Source organism: Medicago sativa, chromosome 4, assembly GCF_051527215.1.
Source record: "Medicago sativa cultivar Bolivia chromosome 4, Bolivia_mono, whole genome shotgun sequence".
NCBI classification, from domain to species: domain Eukaryota; kingdom Viridiplantae; phylum Streptophyta; class Magnoliopsida; order Fabales; family Fabaceae; genus Medicago; species Medicago sativa.
The window spans coordinates 92,547,400-92,566,576 of NC_140752.1; the positions used below are offsets into that span (position 1 = coordinate 92,547,400).

At 30.6% G+C, this 19,177-nt stretch overlaps 2 protein-coding genes across 2 annotated transcripts; one reads left to right on the forward strand and one right to left on the reverse strand.

The window, feature by feature from the left end:
* The first annotated feature begins 6,496 nt into the window (after positions 1 to 6,496).
* On the forward strand, positions 6,497 to 11,800 carry LOC146933838 (WAT1-related protein At5g64700-like). The gene is made up of 7 exons (XM_085705629.1): positions 6,497 to 6,823; positions 6,911 to 6,973; positions 7,181 to 7,297; positions 10,480 to 10,735; positions 10,850 to 11,008; positions 11,135 to 11,286; positions 11,414 to 11,800. The coding sequence occupies exons 1-7, from the start codon at positions 6,651 to 6,653 to the stop codon at positions 11,538 to 11,540; spliced, it is 1,047 nt and encodes a 348-aa protein (XP_085561755.1). The 5' UTR covers positions 6,497 to 6,650; the 3' UTR covers positions 11,541 to 11,800.
* A 1,145-nt stretch (positions 11,801 to 12,945) lies between these two features.
* Positions 12,946 to 18,190, reverse strand: LOC146933839 (uncharacterized). The gene is made up of 2 exons (XM_085705624.1): positions 17,775 to 18,190; positions 12,946 to 14,244 (listed from the first exon to the last, which is right to left on the reverse strand). The coding sequence occupies exons 1-2, from the start codon at positions 18,006 to 18,008 to the stop codon at positions 13,552 to 13,554; spliced, it is 927 nt and encodes a 308-aa protein (XP_085561750.1). The 5' UTR covers positions 18,009 to 18,190; the 3' UTR covers positions 12,946 to 13,551.
* Between the last annotated feature and the right edge of the window lie 987 nt (positions 18,191 to 19,177).

Below are 19,177 nucleotides of genomic sequence, written 5' to 3' on the forward strand. Positions count from 1 at the left end.
ATTTCTACCATTTTCTTTCTCTTGAAAATAAGATAGTTATAATTTGGGACCAAAAAATTATCGTCAATTTCTCACTTCTCACCAAACAATCCCTAATTTCTCTTCTTTCCACTCTCAATCCTTCACTTGATAATCAGTATCGAAAGTCCTTAATCCTTAACATTTAAGTTTCGTAAGGGTGCAGAGCAAGTCACCGCTCCTGTCCTAAGCCACGTAGGTTACTAAAAGTGAGGATATGAAATTGGAGCGATATATCCAAAGTAGAAACTACAAACCTGCCATAAAATATCATATTTTCCAAAGTCCAAAGTGAGGATAGGAAATTGGACTATAGTTACTTAATATCAAGTACCAATCATAGTTGTCTTAAAAAAAGCATACTAGTTATTGCTAAATAACTAGATTAAAATAAATACGAGTAGTGGTAGTGGGCAAACTCTACAATAAACAATTGTGGTTTAACTGGTCTCAATTGTCGATTGAAACGCCTAATTGAAGTATAATTGCTTTTGAAATCACGTTCATTTTGGTGGTTGTGGTGAGATCTTACATTTTGATGTTAACAGGGTGACAAACAATTTAACATAATAATTGGACTTCTTCTTTTCTTGAATGTGTCTTTGCTTTCCATAAGATATTGACCGTAGGGCCATGAAAACTTAACAAAGTTAACAATCAGCTCATAAAACATAAGCAGTTTAGAGAAGACAAACGTGGAGAAGGCCACATGCATGCATGTGTCATAAACTAATTATTAATGTTACTATATGAATGCATTTTTCATTATACATAGAAAAGGACTTCTCCATCTTCAATTAAGCTCTTAACTAGTGATGATATATAACATCTATTGTTTTTAAGAATGCTAGTGGCTTATAATTAACAATAGTCGATAGATATTGACTTGCCTTTATATAATGCATTCTTTCAACTACTAAAGATATTTTTCATATAAATGTATCTTTATTTGCTAAAAGCAAAGAGTGATATGATTGAGGAAAACATAGGAATCCCAAGTTTTCTTTCAATCAACAGTTTACCAATCATTCAACCTAAAAAAAGAAAGAGAGTTATTTAGTAAGTATATGTATATAGCTATATACTGATGAAATGAATTATAGTGTAATTGTCACTTTTTTCTTCAATTTTTTATTGCACAAATTAATACATTTTGTGTGAATCTCAATGCTTGAGAGTCAAAGAATAGTCAATATTTATTTAAAGAGAAGACATCTTTGAACATGATTTTCTATAGGTACCAATTATTACTAACTAATACTCCCTCCGTTTCAAAATACATGTCCAAATCAACCACTTCACATACGCCAATGCACAATTTTGACAGTTAATATCTTTAATTATTTAAAGTAAAAAATTATAAAAATTTAATATTTTGAAAATATTTGTCGAGAAAAATCAAACAACATCGTACATGCTAATATTTGTATTTATACATTAGTAAAAAAGTATGGTCAATGTAAGTCAAGTGAATAGTGCACATTGCAAAAATTGGACATGTATTTTGAAACGGAGGGAGTAGTATTAAATACCACTTTTGGTCCTTTTAGTTTGACAGAATTCCCAAGTTAGTCCTTTAAGTTTCAAAAGTTTCAATTTGGTCCTTTTATTTGTACAGAATTCTCAAGTTAGTCCTTTAAGTTTCAAAAGTTTCAAATAGGTCATTTTAGTTTGACGAAATTCCCAAGTTAGTCCTTTAAGTTTCAAACTAAACGGACCTATTTGGGTCCCAAGTTAGTCCTTTAAAGGGCTAACTTAGGAATTTCGTCAAACTAAAATGACCTATTTGAAACTTTTGAAACTTAAAGGACTAACTTGGGAATTTTGTCAAACTAAAAGGACTTAATTGAAACTTTCGAAACTTAAAGGATTAACTTGAGAATTCTGTCAAACTAAAAGGACCAAAAGTGGTATTTGACCTATTATTTTTTATGAACAAATATTTTTTTTATTAATTATTAGTATTAGTATAGTATCTATGATTTGAACTCTGGATCTCCTCCTCAAACTCCTTATAAGCCATAGCTAACTAAACCAATTGAGCTAGCTACGCCTTATACTTACATACATGCTATTTTTTTATTTTTTTTTACTGAAATTGTGACCACATATTTAACACAATGATTATCTACACAAATTATACATATGAGTGTGTTTACACATGCTCACTTTTTTTGGGGTCTTACCTCCAATTTTTATGGAAAGGGTGCATGATAATCTCGTGTTCAAGCAGAAGATAAAAAAGGTCTTACCAATGATTATTTTAGTGAGAATTCAAACTCAAGTTCTTCCCAAACAATTTATTCTTAGCCTAAGCAAACTTGTTTACCACTTAAGTTCAACCACTACTTGTTTCTGGATATTTTTAATTACTTAGCAAATTAAAGGAATAAGGAGAAAAAGAAAAATTAACGTTGCAATCTAGAAGGTTGGAATAGATTATTGCTAACATCCAAAATGCACGCAAAATATATGTGTATTTTGTTGGTCGGAATAATATGAGATTAGATTTAGTCGTGGTTATAAATTGCACGGTACTTAGCAACTAAAAAAGCCGAAAACTTGAAGTTGAAACCATGAATTTGCTTTCTAGCGAATTTTCCTACTTTCACTTTCCATGGACGGAAATGGATATGGTCCTCTACATTATAAAAAACGTACTTTAATTGCAGTGTTTTCTCCATGAAAATTTCCCTAATATAATAGTAGTAATCAACCTATATATCTTAATATATATGCATGGAAAGCAACTATACGCAATCATGATGTATCACTATCTCTATGCTTTTCTGCTGAGTCCAAATCTATTTCATAATCGGATGAAAAAGACTGAAAGCACACTCAAATAAATTAGACTCATTGCAAAATGGAACCAAGAAAGAAGCCACAACTTCTTTTTTGTTTTGTTTTTCTCTTTTTTTCTTGTGTGAACTAATGTCACACGATGAGGATCATATAAAATTGATAACCACATGCATCAAAATGGGTTTAGTGCCTTTGTGGGGGGTATTCGTAAACTTTTCATAAATTAATAGAAAGTCATTATTAGTCCATTGCTCTTATGATAAGGTAACATCGTTTTACGAGAAAAAACACTTCCCGCAATAACTTGATTGTCCTAGTTAAAACTCTATAAATTAATAATGTAAGGACCGGAGAAATTTATTAATTTAGAAAGTTATTAATTTATCGATAAATTAATAATTATTAATTTAAAGAGTTTTTAAGTAATTATACTGTACATACCAAATAAAAAGGCAAATTAGTCTATGCCTCTTAGAATTACGTTGCAGCGAACCTTGAGACTCAATGTAAATTAGTAACTACCGTGTTCATATGCATTGGAAATCAATAATGACTTTTGAGTTACAGTAAATGTAAACAAGAGGAACAAATGTGTTCAATGTATTTTTTTTTCAATTTCTATGAATTATTAATTTATGATTTTCTTGGGACCGAAAATTATAAAGGGATCTCCCGAAAAATTATTATCTATTATTTTATCGAGTTTTTCAATTTTTTACATTGGCCCAAGTCGGGACCGGACAAATTTATTATTTTAGAGAGTTTATTAATTTACCGAGTATTAATTTAAAGAGTTTCTACTGTCCAAGGTGCTACGTGCATATAACTAAGTTCGTGAACTAAGAAACGTTGAATAAGTTTAGGTTTTTGGTCAAATGCATCTAAATGTCCTTTAAGTTTTTCTTTTTTCCCAAAGTGGTCCTTTAAATTTCAAAAATCCCAAACAAGTCCTTTTAGTTTTTGAATCGTTTCAAACAAGTCCTATTGTAGATAGCATAGTTGGTAATTGCTTCCTTGAACTCATCTTTGGTACCAAATCTGGCTCCTAACACCCACTTAAAACTAGTCATCTTTTTAGGTGTGGCAAATGGTGGATAATGCTCTTTGTTGCTATCATCTGAATCATCACCATCATCCTCTAAAATGACTTGTTTGAAACGATTCAAAAACTAAAAGGACTTGTTTGAGACTTTTGAAACTTAAAAGACTTGTTTGGGACTTTTGAAACTTAAAGGATCACTTTGGGAAAAACGAAAAACTTAAAGGACCTTTAGATGCATTTGACCATAAGTTTATATCATTAGGTTATTTGTACACAAATATGTCTATAAACTAATATAGGGGTGTTTAGTGTTTGTTTTAGAGCCTGTTTGGTTCAGCTTATTCCAACACCAGAAGCAATTCTAGAGCCTAAAAAGTGAAAAACTGGATTTTCAATGGTGTTTGGTTTGACTTTTCAAAATTGCTTCTATCCCCAAAAATCAATTATCCTTGAAGCTACAAATCCTAGCTTCTAGCTTTTCTAGAATCAATTCTCCAATAAATTTTATATTTTATTATTACAACCTATTATTTTCCTTTATTGCCCTTTATCAATTCTCCTTCTTTTTGTTTGTAATTTAATTTGATGAACCAAATTTAATCAAAAAACTTTTTTTTTACAAGAAAAAAAAAGTTTATGGTAATCAAAAAACTTTTTTTTTGAAAGTGGTAATCAAAAAAATTAACGAATATTTTTGTAACTTAAAAAAACTTTATTATTTTTGAAACTTAAAAAAAAGTTAACGAATATTTTTGTAACTTAAAAAAACTTTATTATTTTTGTAACTTAAAAAAAAGTTTATAGTAATCAAAAAACTTTTTTTTTGAAAGTGGTAATCAAAAAAATTAACGAATTTTTTCAAAACTTTTTTTTTGAAAGTGGTAATCAAAAAACTTTATTATTTTTGGCAACAAACTCTAGTATGGTTTAACTTAAATATATGTTATCAAAAAATATAAAATATATGAACAAATATTTTTGTAAAAAAATATAAAATATATGAACAAATATTTTGTAAATAAATTTGTTTAATGATCGTATTTATTATTTTTTAAATTAATATATAGAAAATTTATTTATTTAAATTAAATAATATATCTACATTTAGTTTTGATCTACATACACATTCAACTATGTCTAAATTCTATGTCTATTTTAGTAATTATACATTCAAAAGCAATTTTGATCAAAATCATCCAAACAACATTCAGTTTGTTTAATCAATTCTACATAATTGTATCCAAACATAAATCAATTCTCTCAGAATCAATTCTGTCAGAATCAATTCTATCAGAATCAATTATATTCAAAGCTGAACCAAACACACACTTAAGGTTATCACAAGTTTCAAAAAAGTGAGTGTGATTGTTTTAAGAGAATAAATATTTTCTAAAAATATGACACTTTCAAGTTCAGTACAAGTTTATAAAAATTATTCCGAAAAATTATTCATTTCCAAGAATTAAATTTACACACGAGGGAGAAGCTATTAAAAACAACTTTTCATTTGATTTGAAATCATTTATATATATATATATATATATATATATATATATATATATATATATATATATATATATATATATATTGTTTTCATATTCTTATCTTATTAGTATTAAAAAAGTTGTATAATAAACATGTGAAACTCATTTATTGAAAGTGTTTTTTTAAAGAAAAAAAGCTGTGACAATCATTCTAGTAATCTGGCAGACACAACAACCGTACAATTTATTCACAGTGAAACAGAGGGAGTGTAACAAATGTAACAGCCTAATTGATTCAATTGCTGAGTCGTTGTTCTCCAATATCATAAGACGTCGGCACACTGAATTGTATTTTCTGCTAGCTGTTAAGGGATCATAAGTAGACAAATTAGATGGTGCAAAATTCAAGCCTTCTACTACTCCCTCCGTCTCGGAATATCTGACCCATTTTCTAAAAAAAGTGTTCCAAAATAACTGAGTCATTTCAATTTTCAATACAACTTTCATAATTCCCAATACAATATAACTCTAATTAATACTACTTTCATCATTCCCAATACAATATATTCCACTTTCCCCTTTATTTATACATTTTTCTTAATCTGTGTGAAAAACCAAACTGGCTCAGATAAAACGGGACGGAGGGAGTAATATGCAGTATAGAATATCTTAACGTTTTGTGAACCAATAAATCTGATCAAAGATCTAACTATCTGAATTGCTTGTCTTAAATATAAGTAAAATATGAAATGTATTTGACATAAATTTATTAACGATAGTATGTTTTAGCTCAGCTGTCAATACCAATATTATTTAACCTGGACGTCTTCATTCATGTTCAAATCCGAGACCTCAAAATTTTGTAAGAATTTCAGCATATGATTATTTTTATATGTTTGACCTTTTGCTCATAGATTTAACAATAGAATGATAAAAAGACACGTGAGTCATATAAACAAAAAAATGGGCCATGAATGATACAACAAAGCCATCCATGTACATAATTGAATGCATGAGATTAATTAGATTAGCACGTCAAAACAACGTAGAGGTGTGGTCCCCTAAGTCCTAACATGTATAATAATAAAGTAAAGTAGCATCTTCACCACACACGTCCACATTATATATATAGCACACTTGGTGAGCCAATTATCAATGTGTTACTACTCACTCACTAGAAGAACCTTTGTTATCAATATCTCATCATATTAGTAATTGATTTCACCACTCACCAGCTAAAGATCACACACCTTTTATATATAATTTAGGTAATTGATCATATAAGCAAATTAGCTAATAAGATGAAAAGAAACAATCCATATTTGGTTGTGGTAATCATACAAGCCATATATGCTGGTATGTTTCTTCTGTCAAAAGCTGCATTCGACCATGGCATGAACAATTTCGTCTTTGTCTTCTACAGACAGTCTGCAGCCACTCTTTTCCTAATACCTTTTGCTCTCTTCTTTGAATGGTATGAATACCTAATAATCTTCAATTTATTCGTTCCTTTAATTTCCCTTTGATTACTGAAAGCTATATACCATATATTTGGACACAGGAAAAGTGCACCACCTCTGCCATTCACCACGTTTTGCAAAATCTTCTTCATTTCTTTCATTGGGTATGTTATGTATGGCCAAATTAGCTAGATTAATTCATCAAAATTAAAGTGCATATATGTGTTGGTGATTAGGTTGAACATCTTTGCTCGGGTTCGAACTTGAACCTTGCAGTTATATGTGAGAGTCTCAACGGTGTTTACCACGTTTCTTTTACACACCAAAACAAAATTTATATAATATAATGAAATTTGTTGATCTATGATCAGGATCACATCGAGTTTGGACATATATGGTATTGCTCTAATAAACACTTCTGCAACTTTGGCCGCTGCCACTGCTAACTGTCTCCCAGTTATTACCTTCTTCTTGGCACTCATACTCAGGTACTTACCTTGCTATATAGAGCTTATTAATTTTTAATTTCTCTATTTTTTTTTATAGCCAACTGACTAGAATTCCACCTTTTTTAATTTTTCTATCACTAGATAGCCGAAATTTTGAAGTTTTTTTTATTTTTTAATTTGTTTATTTTACATAAGGGTTTTGCAGCTTATAAATTAATTCCACCTTTAAACATTGCATATAGTTTCAAGAAATTAAGGGTGTGTTTGTTACAATTTTTTTTTTTTTTTTAAAAAAAAAGTAGAAAGTAGATTTTGTGTTAGAAAAAATCTAAAGCTATTTTTGTTTTGGTAATTAACCATAAAAATCACTTTTTTGCAAAAGGAATTTTAACTTGTTCATGCCTTACTCCTTGTTTTTTGAAAGAAAAAAAAAATATAGATTTTAAGAAAAGTTAATCCTAATAGTTTTTCAATTTAGAGTCAAAACGATTTTTAAAATCCTAAACAAACACTATTAAAATAAACCATAGTGATAGATATTTTTTTCCTAGAAAAAGCAAAGACAAATGCATCATAATTGTTATACACAATGTATTTTTTTTACAAATACATTCAATTAAATTAAATCGTGATACAATATCTTAATGAATTTAATGGTTGTACATTGTCGATGTAAAGCTTTCTTAAAAAAAAAAATGTCCGTGTAAAACTATTTTAAACTGACTTTCAATGAGAGGCTACCATCTTTCCATGTTGCATAACCATACAAAATTGAGGTTACATGGCAAGTGAGTGGATTCTCATTGTTTTACCGCATACCATTTTAATTTATATATGTATGCTAAGTAATTACCGGTATCTCAAGAATATAAATTTAATTAAAATCTAGATTCACTGCAAGAATTCTTTTTACATTCAGCATGTTTTTAAAATAAATCATAATTTTAATATAAATTCCACTTAATTATTTTCTCTCTTAATTAATTTCTTGGACATTTGTGTAAATTTAACTTATGTTGCCGTAGATGAGGTGGTTGCAAGAAAATTGCTGGATCCTTAAGGATGCCTTTAGTTTCATCATCATTAAAGCGAACAATCTAAGATTAGACTTGGTTAAAGATATTCGGTTGCAACAAATCACTTGAGAAAATCTGAATGAAAATCATAATTGAAACCAAATTTATGCACATTTTACTTAACTCTAGGCTGAGAATTCTGGATTATATAGACCCTTTTGAAATTAGATATTGGTTAAGGGGAAAATTTAACAGTATTTAGATATAGATAACATAAAAGTCATGTATAGTTCAAAGGATTGTGATTTGTGATTATTTTTCCACACTTTCACTGTCATGTCACTTTTATCTATCAATTTTCTTCTATATATCTATATCTTCTTTTTCTATCGTAGTATCATATCATTTACAGGTATCCAATTTTATCTCTTTCCTAAAAAACATTAGTATCACTTTTCATCTCACTATTGTGGGGGTGGGGTGGCGAAACCTACAAATTAAATGTTCATTTATAATATCATCTAATCAGAATTATAAACAAAAAGTCACTTTTAAATTTATTGAATAATTGATATATCTAGGAATATAGACCAAATATATTAAGGTTTAAATGTGTGTTTAGTCCCTGCACTTTCACTCAATTTTGGCTTTGGTCCCTGCACTTTTTTTTATTTGGCATTGGTCTCTGCACTTTATAAAACTTTTGGCATTAGTCCTTCTGTTAAGTATTTGTTAAAAAAAAAACCAAAACTAACGGTGTGCCACGTGGACCAATCATGGCAACATTTTAATTATTATTTTATTCATTATTTTTTAACTTAAAAATATCATTAGTCCCTACATTTTCAACATTTTTTGGTATTAGTCCCTACACTTTGGTATTGGTCCCTGATTTTTTTATTTTTTTTAAAAAATAAAACATTCAATGAAATTATTATGTTTTATTATTGTTTTGTTCATTACTATTATTGAGAATAATCATAAAAAAAATCTTTTTAAAAACATTGATTAAAGCTTAATTTTTTTAAAAAATTCTTTTTAAAAATAAAATCAAACAAATCTTTTATTAAGCTTTAATCAATTTTTTTAAAATATTTTTTTGATTTTTTTTATGATTATTCCAATAAAATTAATGAACAAAACATAATAATTTCATTGAATTTTTTTAAAAAAAATATTTAAAAACTCAGGGACTAATACCAAAGTGCAGAGACTCATTTACGGGTATCCTATTTTATCTCTTTTCCAAAAAACATTAGTATCACTTTTCATCTCACTATTGTGGGTGGGGTGGCGAAACCTACAAATTAAATGTTCATTTATATTATCATCTGAACAATATTATAAACAAATAGTCCTTTTTAAATTTATTGAATAATTTCTTGCAAAAAAATTATTGAATAATCGATGTATTTAATTCATAATATAGACTAAATATATTAATTATTCAATAATTCATAAATGAAGTAATTTTTTACTTCATCCGTTCCAAAATGTAATAAAAAACGAGTCAACATAAGTTAATGTATTTGGTACAAATTTTGAACCAAATATATTAATTTTTGTTGACAATTTTTTTTTTGGCTTTCACACCGGTTTCCAACCCACCAAAGGTGGACGACTAATCCGGCTCATGTGTAGAGGCATGCACACTAGCCAAACGTTGTTCCCCCTGCGAATCGAACCAGGTATTCCCCGGATACGTCCTTGGAAGTTGTTGATAAATTTTTGTTTATATTTTGGGACAGAAGGAATATTTATAATAACAATCAGAAGTCTAATTAAAATTCAAAGTTTGTGCTAACATTGATGATGATCGATCGTTTGATTTTCGGACTGCAAAAGGTGCCTGATCCCTTATTTATGTGTTTGTTCTGACAAGTGACAAGGGCATGGGTGTTTCCTAGTTGGAAAATACATTTAACCTTTTTAATAACTTTTTGATTCGACCTATTAAGGTTTTGTAGCCGCAGAATATGCACTGAAAAATAATTGTCAAATAATGTGCCTTGTTTTGTTTGTTTTCACCGAAAAACATCAAGCTATCTGGTCCATGTTTATTATTTTGGCACGTGTGTTGATATAATCTTTGTGTATATTTGGATGAACTGTGACATTTCATTAAGTGTATTATATTTTTTCGCATTAAGTGTATTATTGTATGATCCACATGTTTAATTGAGAATTTTTTTGTATGTATTTCAGGATTGAAGTTTTGAGAGTAAAGACAGCTGCTGGGGCAGCTAAGTTGGCTGGTGTTGTGGCATGTTTGGGTGGAGCAGCAACCCTTGCTTTTTACAAAGGTCCTCAATTAGAACTTTTGTCCCATTTTCATTTTTTGGGGAATTACCATAAAACCCAACAACATCAGGGCCATGTTCTATCTGGATCATCATGGATCAAGGGTTGCTTCCTCATGCTTCTTTCCAACACCTTTTGGGGAATGTGGCTTGTACTACAAGTAATTAATTTTTTCTGATTAATAAACAAGTTAATTGGCACCAACTTATAGTAATATCAATATTACTAACTGACATTCTTTTTCTCATTTTAATTCTTTTCTTTACTCAACCAGACTTTTATCATAAAAGGGTACCCTTCAAAGCTGCTACTCACAACTCTTCAATGTTCCTTAAGCTCAATTCAGTCTTTAGTCGTAGCCTTGGCTGTAGAAAGAGACTTTGAACAATGGAAATTGGGTTGGAATGTCAGACTCGTCGCTGTGTTATATTGTGTAATAATCTCAATCTTAATTATTTAAAAAAAAAATTGATGAACTTCATTATTTATTTCTATATATAATATTTTGTTATCTCTCAAATCATGACTGATCATAGCAACTAAATTATTGTGATGATAGGGAATAATGGTGACTGGTGTGACATATTACTTACAAACATGGGTTATAGAGAAGAGGGGACCAGTGTTTCTAGCCATGTCAACACCATTAGCTCTCATCATGACTATGTTCTCCTCAACAATTCTCCTTGGCGAGATACTAAGTTTGGGAAGGTAATTTCACTCGTTAGTTAATAAAATATTTTATTTGATTTGAAGTTTTAATTTTTGTCTTTTTTTTTTTAAAAAAAAAAAAATTGTTTAATTAATTATGTGATTGTTTTTGGTGTTATTTGAGCAGCCTTTTAGGTAGCTGCGGTTTGGTTCTAGGACTGTACTTTGTGCTGTGGGGAAAGAGTAGAGAGCAAATGCCAAAAGCTTCCGTAGACATAGAGCAAGCTTCCTGTTTGAGTGAAAATAACAAGTGACTTATATATATGGTGAACTAATATTTAAAAGTTGTTCGAAACTCCAACAATGATTAACGTCGCTCTTTGGAAATAGAAATTTGTGATATTACCCCATCATCATACATTGTCCAACCAATGTTGGTTTGACAAAGAAAAAATTAAAACAAATATATGTTTTTTCTTGTTTTTGTTGAATCAACATTGTCACTATCCCGTCTACAAGGATATAGATGTCCTAAAATTTCTATTCAAATGTGGTAACCTTGTTTATTGTTGAAGTTTTGAACGATTTTTATGCATTAATTAATCTACCATAAACTACCTACGACACTTTATCATCGCAGCGATTTTCATAAGCACATTGTGGAGTATTTGTATATGTCATATTCTTTTCCTTATTGAGTTTGGCCTCTCGTGTAGCTCCTAAGGATAGTAAATTTCGATGCAAATATATCACCAAGGAACTTCTTGGCCCAAAACACAAGTCAATTATATCTTTCACCCTGTAACATTGATTGGGTACTATAGGTTTTTGTTTTTGTTGTTATTTGGACTGTTATCATTCATATTCTAGTTCTAGGAAATATAGGAAGGTTTTATTTCAATTACAGAAGAAATAAAGTCCTTAATGTTCTGATTTCTGAAATAGTAGTATACTAAGACAAGTTGTACGATTTGGACTGTAATCATTCATAATCCTTGTTTAGCTTCAATCACTCATATGATTTATATTCTATTATAATCTTGTATGATTTGAATTTAAACAAAAAAAAATAATTATTCGAGTAAAACTAAAATATTATTGGATAAAAACGCAGCCAAGAACAATTTAAGAAAGAAAAAGAAAAAATACTTAAAACTTTAGGCACCAAAACTTAATATGACCATGATTTGGAAACTAAAAATATACTTAATCCTTTAAAAAAAAAATCATGTATTGGCTCCTTATTGGAACATATAACTGTTTTGCATATAGTGTAAAATATGAAATCTAAAGTTTGATATTTATGGTTGTCAGGTAAATTGTGATGCTTCAATGTTTAACATGAACAAAAAACAATCGTGCTCAAAATTTCACACGAACATGTTGAAACTATAAATGAATACTAATCATACGAAGACAAACACGTTTTTCATTCCACAACATGGTTACCGTATAAAGGAAAATGCTACTTCTCAAGAAAAATAGCTTCAAGAATTTTTCAAGAAATAGTTGGTAAATTTTAATTGGATGATTTATTTGTCCACTTCCTATTTTTCAGCCACACCTCCTTGAATTGTGGCAAATAGTGCATTGTGATTGTCTATTCTTTATTCTTGAAGAATTCTTGATATTATTTTTCTAGAGATATAGCATTGCTCCCGTATAAAATCATAAAGCATAATTAAATCATGCTTACACAACACTGTAAGAAAAAAAAACTGCTAACACAAATTTCACCTTTCATAATCAAATAGATTTTTCAGCTTGATACATATGTAATGTAATGTGAGAAACATTCTTAAACTTGTAGTTTGGGATCCATTAGAATATTCTCACATGCAAACCACATCAAAATTACAATTTACATTGGTGATTTTTTTTTCCTTTTAATACTGATCAGCAATAGCAGGAAACAAAAATAATAATGATTCCACAAGAACAAAAAATCGTCTTCAAATAATAATAATAGATGAGGAAAAAAAAAAAAGAATAACACAATGTAATAATAAAGAAAAAGGTACTGTAGTTGAGAAATGTCACACAGCATATTTGGTTGGTAAGGTTCATGAGGGGAAGCACTTGGGTGACATTATGTCACCGTGACATTAAATCTGGGTCACACAACACACCTTGCCACACAATATCTGAGCCACACAACACATACAACACATCTGGGCCACACAACACAACACCTTTGCGTGGCCCAGATTTAATGTCACGGTGACTTAATGTCACCCAAGTATTTTTCGGGGTTCATGAGCTAGAGAATCAAGCACAGACGACGACTTTGCAGCTACACGGTGCAGCCGGTTGTAGACCGTTGGATTAAGAGATAGAAGCTTTTTCACTGTCAGCATCAGAAGCCTTGGATATATGCTCTACCCCAACATCAACATGATTTTTCTCTTCTATGCTAGATGTTGGTTCCACTATTTTGTTCTCTACAGATTCTGCATTTGTTAAAACCACTTCAATCACTTTCTCCGCAGGTGGAGGAACCACAACATTTTCAATGAGAATAGTCTCAGATGATTTTTCTAGTTTGATTGGTTCATTCAACTCATTGCTTTTTGTTTCCTCTGAAGCTTTCTCACCTTCTTGTGTTTCTGTCTTCACCACAGTTACTTCAGGTGCAATATCATTTTGGTTTTGTTTCACAACAGTTTCTTCAGCTGGTTCATTGATTTTACTAGTTTCTTGTGAAGTTTTCTTAGCTTCTTCTGGTGTTTCTGTCTTCACAATCTCTTCGGCAGCTGAATCAGTGATTTGATTTTGCAATGAAGGTTTTTCCTCAACATCAACCTTAATAACTGTAGATTCTTGTTCTGTAGATGGTTCATTGTTTTTAGTTTCCTGAGTTGGTTTTTCCTCTGTTTTTGGAGATTCATGTTTCAAAGTTGGCTCGATGTTTTTAGCATCCTCCAAAGGTTTCTCTGTTTCTAATGTTTCTTCTTTCACAGTTTCCTCAGCTTTGTTTTTTTCATTTTGAGTGGAAACCTTTGTAATTGTATCTTCATTCTATGACAACAGAGAATATCAGAGAAGAAGTTAAAATGAGATTCATACATGGATATAATTCGTGTGGGAATGTTAATTGTTTGTCAAATCAACAAAAAGCTAAATGATATTTCATTTTCTCTCTAAATCAAATCAAGAGTTTGAAACTGCAATCAGATGCCTAAAACAAGAGTTTGAACCTCTGAATGAAAAAAATTTAGTTGCGAGAGGAAACCCATTAAAGGTGGTCAGACAAGTTCTTTGATGAAGATTAATTATTGACGAAGCCGATGGATACTTCATATCAATAACATTGTTAAAAATAATAATAATTCATTTTCGTTTTCTAGTCAAATTTTATTCCTTAAAATTGACTTCTAAGTAATTATAGAATAAGCTTTATAAGCTCAATTAAGTTAGACTAGTTGGTAAAAAGTAGCCGATAACTAGTAAGTTGATTTGCTCAAAAAAAAAAAAAAAAAAAAACTAGTAAGTTGATTGATCATGGATAAACTAGCTAATAATTGTAATCGATAAGTTAGCAAATTAAATTTTTTTTTTTTTTAATAAAATTAGTTGTTGAACTATAAAATGGATATTAAACAATGATACTAACCTATAAGCTCAACCATTATTTGATAAAAGTTCACGAGAAAATATTATGACCAACCATATCTATTTTAATAAAATGAACTTAGAAGATATAAGTATAAGCTCGAAATTTGACCTTACAAACAAAAAGAGAGGATGAGAAAGAAAAGATAAAGAGAGTGAAAAATGCAACAAGTAATGTGATAAAAGAGGAAGAGAGATGAAATTAAAACTAAGCATATAAAAGTAGCTATGAAAAGAAAAAGAAAAAAAAAATGTAAACAGATATGGGTTATTGTCCTCTAGGGGTGGGTGGAGATAGTAGATTGGAATGTTTGGTCCCAATATCAGATTCTGACATCAAGGCCCAGATGGTAGGATAAATATGCTGGCCCAGCCCATATTCCTTACTACCAGTAGTTACCTAAGACAATTGACAGTAATCACCTAAGACAGTTGATCTATAGGCACATAGCGATTGCTCACATGCACCTGCCGAACAATAGTTAGTTACCGTTTGATATTTTTTAAATTGATTTAACCAATTTAAAAAGTGATTTGAACGCTTTCTGAGTGCTTAAAGAGCAATTGTCATTACCTGTCCTCGTGAACTTAGCTCAGTTGGTAGGGACAATGCATAATACATACAAGGTACGAGGTTCAAACCCCGGCCACCACAAAAAAAAGAGCAATTGTCATTACCTAATCAAGCAGTGATTTTCGCACCCCTTGTGTCTACTAAATTTTCAAGAAGTTCGTATGAAAACTGTTGTCCAAAAAAGGGGTACAAAAAGTCCGCCAATGTTTTAATTTTTGTTAGAAAAAATTGAATTGATTATTTTCTCATCACTTTAACTTGTAGTTATGCCCTCTCACTATCTCTCCAAATCAACAAATCATGCAACTTATTGCTCTTAGCATCTTTTCTTAGGCTTGCTAAAGTCCATCAGTGAGCAGCTCCATGCATTACATTTAATTTATGAGACCCACTACCTACCACTCATCACTCATGTTTAGCTCCTTTTCTTTGTCAATGATTCAATTCCATCACAGTCAACTCAAACTCATAGCAATTCGAACTTTTTCAACTACCAAATTTGGGAAATAAAAGGAATATTGTTAGGGAAATGATAGATACAGTGACAAAATTTATCAAGAAAATTTTAAGACAGTGTATTTGCTAACACCTTTCCTTAATTACACACCATTACCTCCCTTGATTTCCGCAAAATAACAAATTTAATTGGTTGAGACCTTTTCTTGATAAATTCTTGATAAAAACTCTTTAGATAAATAACAATGCTCATATGATTATAGTTAATTCAATTAGTATAATAACGACAAGAAAAGTGGTTTTCTTGGGGGATTGCATTATAGAAGAGTTTCATTATTTATTTGTTAAGAAGGGAGAGAAAAATGAACCACCCCTCTTATAGTCATATTCAAACGTGCACTAGAAACACTGTTCTAAGTTCTAACCTTTTGTTTGCACTTTGCCATCATTCATGATGTTTGTAACCGTGGGACACGCACACTAGTTAATCATAACAAGAGCATGAGAACAATGATAGCGGTTAACAAAATCAATGGGGGTGGGATCTGAACAAATAGGGGCCTCCAAAAGGGTTGCACCTTTGTTTGCCATGCATTTAGTGCATGATGTAATGTTTGTGAGAATCTTCGAAAACAAATTAGGAGAACCTTGCCAAAATAATTAAAGTTCACAACATATGCTACTATATATAATTATTATGCTTTGTTACTACTGCTTGTAGGATTATGAAACTAAATGGTGTCACACTCACAAAAATGTAAGTTGCGCTAAAACAAAAGAAAAAATTCACCAAGGTAAACTTTTGTTGGGTACGTAAATTTGTGAAGTTAACATGGAATTAAGACAATTGCTAGAGTAGGGAAGTGTTTTATATGGTTGATCGATACTTAAAAATCTTTCAAAACTACAATCACATATGAAGTCACAATATTTAAGGTTCAAAGTCATTACGACTAAACATGGAAACAATTACCTCATTAGTTTGTTTCGACGAAACAAGAGAAAACAATCGTAAATTGAGCGTTGAAATGTAACTTTTATGGATTAATGCCGATTGGACTACCGTATCAATAGTGAGAGTGTATAATACTATGCTATGAGCTTCAACTTACGCGCACAATTTGGTCTCCACAAAACTAGTTTGTAAAGTGAGAGATGTCTCTCCCATATAAACTCATTTTCATACCTTATATTTTATCAACTCGCCCTCACACCTAAGCATTGGCATCTACTAAACATGAGTGGTCCCATATCGGGTGATCATATAATAGACAAGACTCTTAACACTCGCCCTCGCAGCCAAGAATTGACATTCTACTACATAACTTAAGTGACCCCATAGTGGGTGATCAAATAGATCTCAAATAACTCTCATCCCTTCTTAGAATTTGGAATGTGCTTAATTACAACCCCTGCTTTAAACTATTTTACCAAGATCAATTTTAAGAATTTCACTAAAATAACCCATTTGAGTTAGCTTGATCGTGTTGGCTTAGGACATAGGAGTGTGCTCCTCCTCAAAATCTCATGTTCGATTATCCATGTCAATTTGGATGGGTTAGTCTAACTTCATAGAATAAAAGAATTTCACTAAAATTCCTCCAAACATACATTAGGACATTTTTACTTATTAAAATAACCAATCCACATATACATTTAAACGAGTTGCAATTATTTTATTTTGTTCGTATTTTTTCATTTTAAATTCTTTTTACTTGCCATTAAGGTTTGTATCAAGGGGGCCTCTGAAAAAAAAAAGTTTGTGATCAAATAGACCTCCTCTATGCAGCATAAAAATTTGCTTCCAACATACACAAAAAATAGAGAGAAATACTATTTTGAACAAACAAAGTACTATTAAACAAACGAAAAGATAACAAGAAAAATGTTGAAATTGAATGCATACCTCTTTGTTGAACAACAAGCTTAGAGAACGTCGTTTATTTGCTTGATCATCATCAACAATTTCGTTAACGTCAAGATTGAGACCACTCTGCAACAATTGCTCTTGTTTTTCTGCCTCCACTTTGGTTTCAACAGTGTCTTCTTTAACCTGTTCTGGTTCAGGTTCAGGTTCAGGTGCCTTCACATCAACACCCCCATCCTTCGTAACCTTTGGTTTAGTTGCACAACCCCCCATTGGTTCTTTCAATCACAGTTCTTTAAGACCAAAAGAAAGAAAGTATAAGTGTGAGAAAAGTAGAAGAAGGAGATGAACGTGCGTTGAAATCAGAGAGAGAATGAGGGGTCTAGTGTTTGAAACGAAAAGGTAACCAATTTAAAACGACAGTTTGTTTGTAGTATCCTTTGGTGTTCTGGCACCAAGACAACAGAGTAATCAAATCCTTATATTCAGGAAAAGTTTGAATAGTAAAATATGTTTTATTATTAAAAAAATAATATGAATTAAGAATATATTATGATGATGTGAAAAGAGGAGAGGCTGGAGTGGAAGTGGATGGTTGGTGGAAGAAAAAAGTTGTAGCTCAAATCATGGAATGTGAAGGAATATTTGTGCCTCGATTGCAATTTTGCATTTTGAACAACTATGAGTAGCCGAGATTGTTTATTGATAAAAGGCCAAATACCAAGCTTCGATAGAATTTACAAGTTAGTCTTTAGTTTTAAAAGTTTTAATTAGGTCATTTTAGTTTGACAGGATTCTCAAGTTAGTCCTTTAAGTTTCAGAAGTTTCAAATAGGTTCTTTTAGTTGATAAACTATTTCACCGTTACCCCTGCTGTCAGTTAATAATTAATTGATGCTGATGTAGTCGTTAAGTTGTTGACTTGAATCAAAAGACAACATTTTGATCCAAGTCAACAATTTAACGATTACATCAATATCAGTTAAACGGAGATTGACAGCAGGGGTAACGGTGAAATAGTTTATCAACTAAAAGGACTTATTTGAAACTTTTGAAACTTAAAGGACTAACTTGAGAATCCTGTCAAACTAAAATGACCTAATTGAAACTTTCAAAACTTGGCTAACTTAGAAATTCTCTTAAACTAAAAGGATCAAAAATAGTATTTGACCTTGATAAAAAGATGAGTGACATTGACACTCTTTTTCGCACCATCTTAACGCTCTATTTTATTATTTTGTGAGAGACGCATGACTGTCACTCTTTGATAATGAATCTTACGTAAATAGTATGACACATACAGAATTCACACATTAAGAAAATAAATGTTAAAAAATAAAGAGTGTTTTTAACAATTCTTTTGATTGAAATAATTTTGCGTTACTTGGTTAGGGTAAGTAGTTAACTCAGACTCCACAAAGGTGTGAGACCAAATCAAGGTAA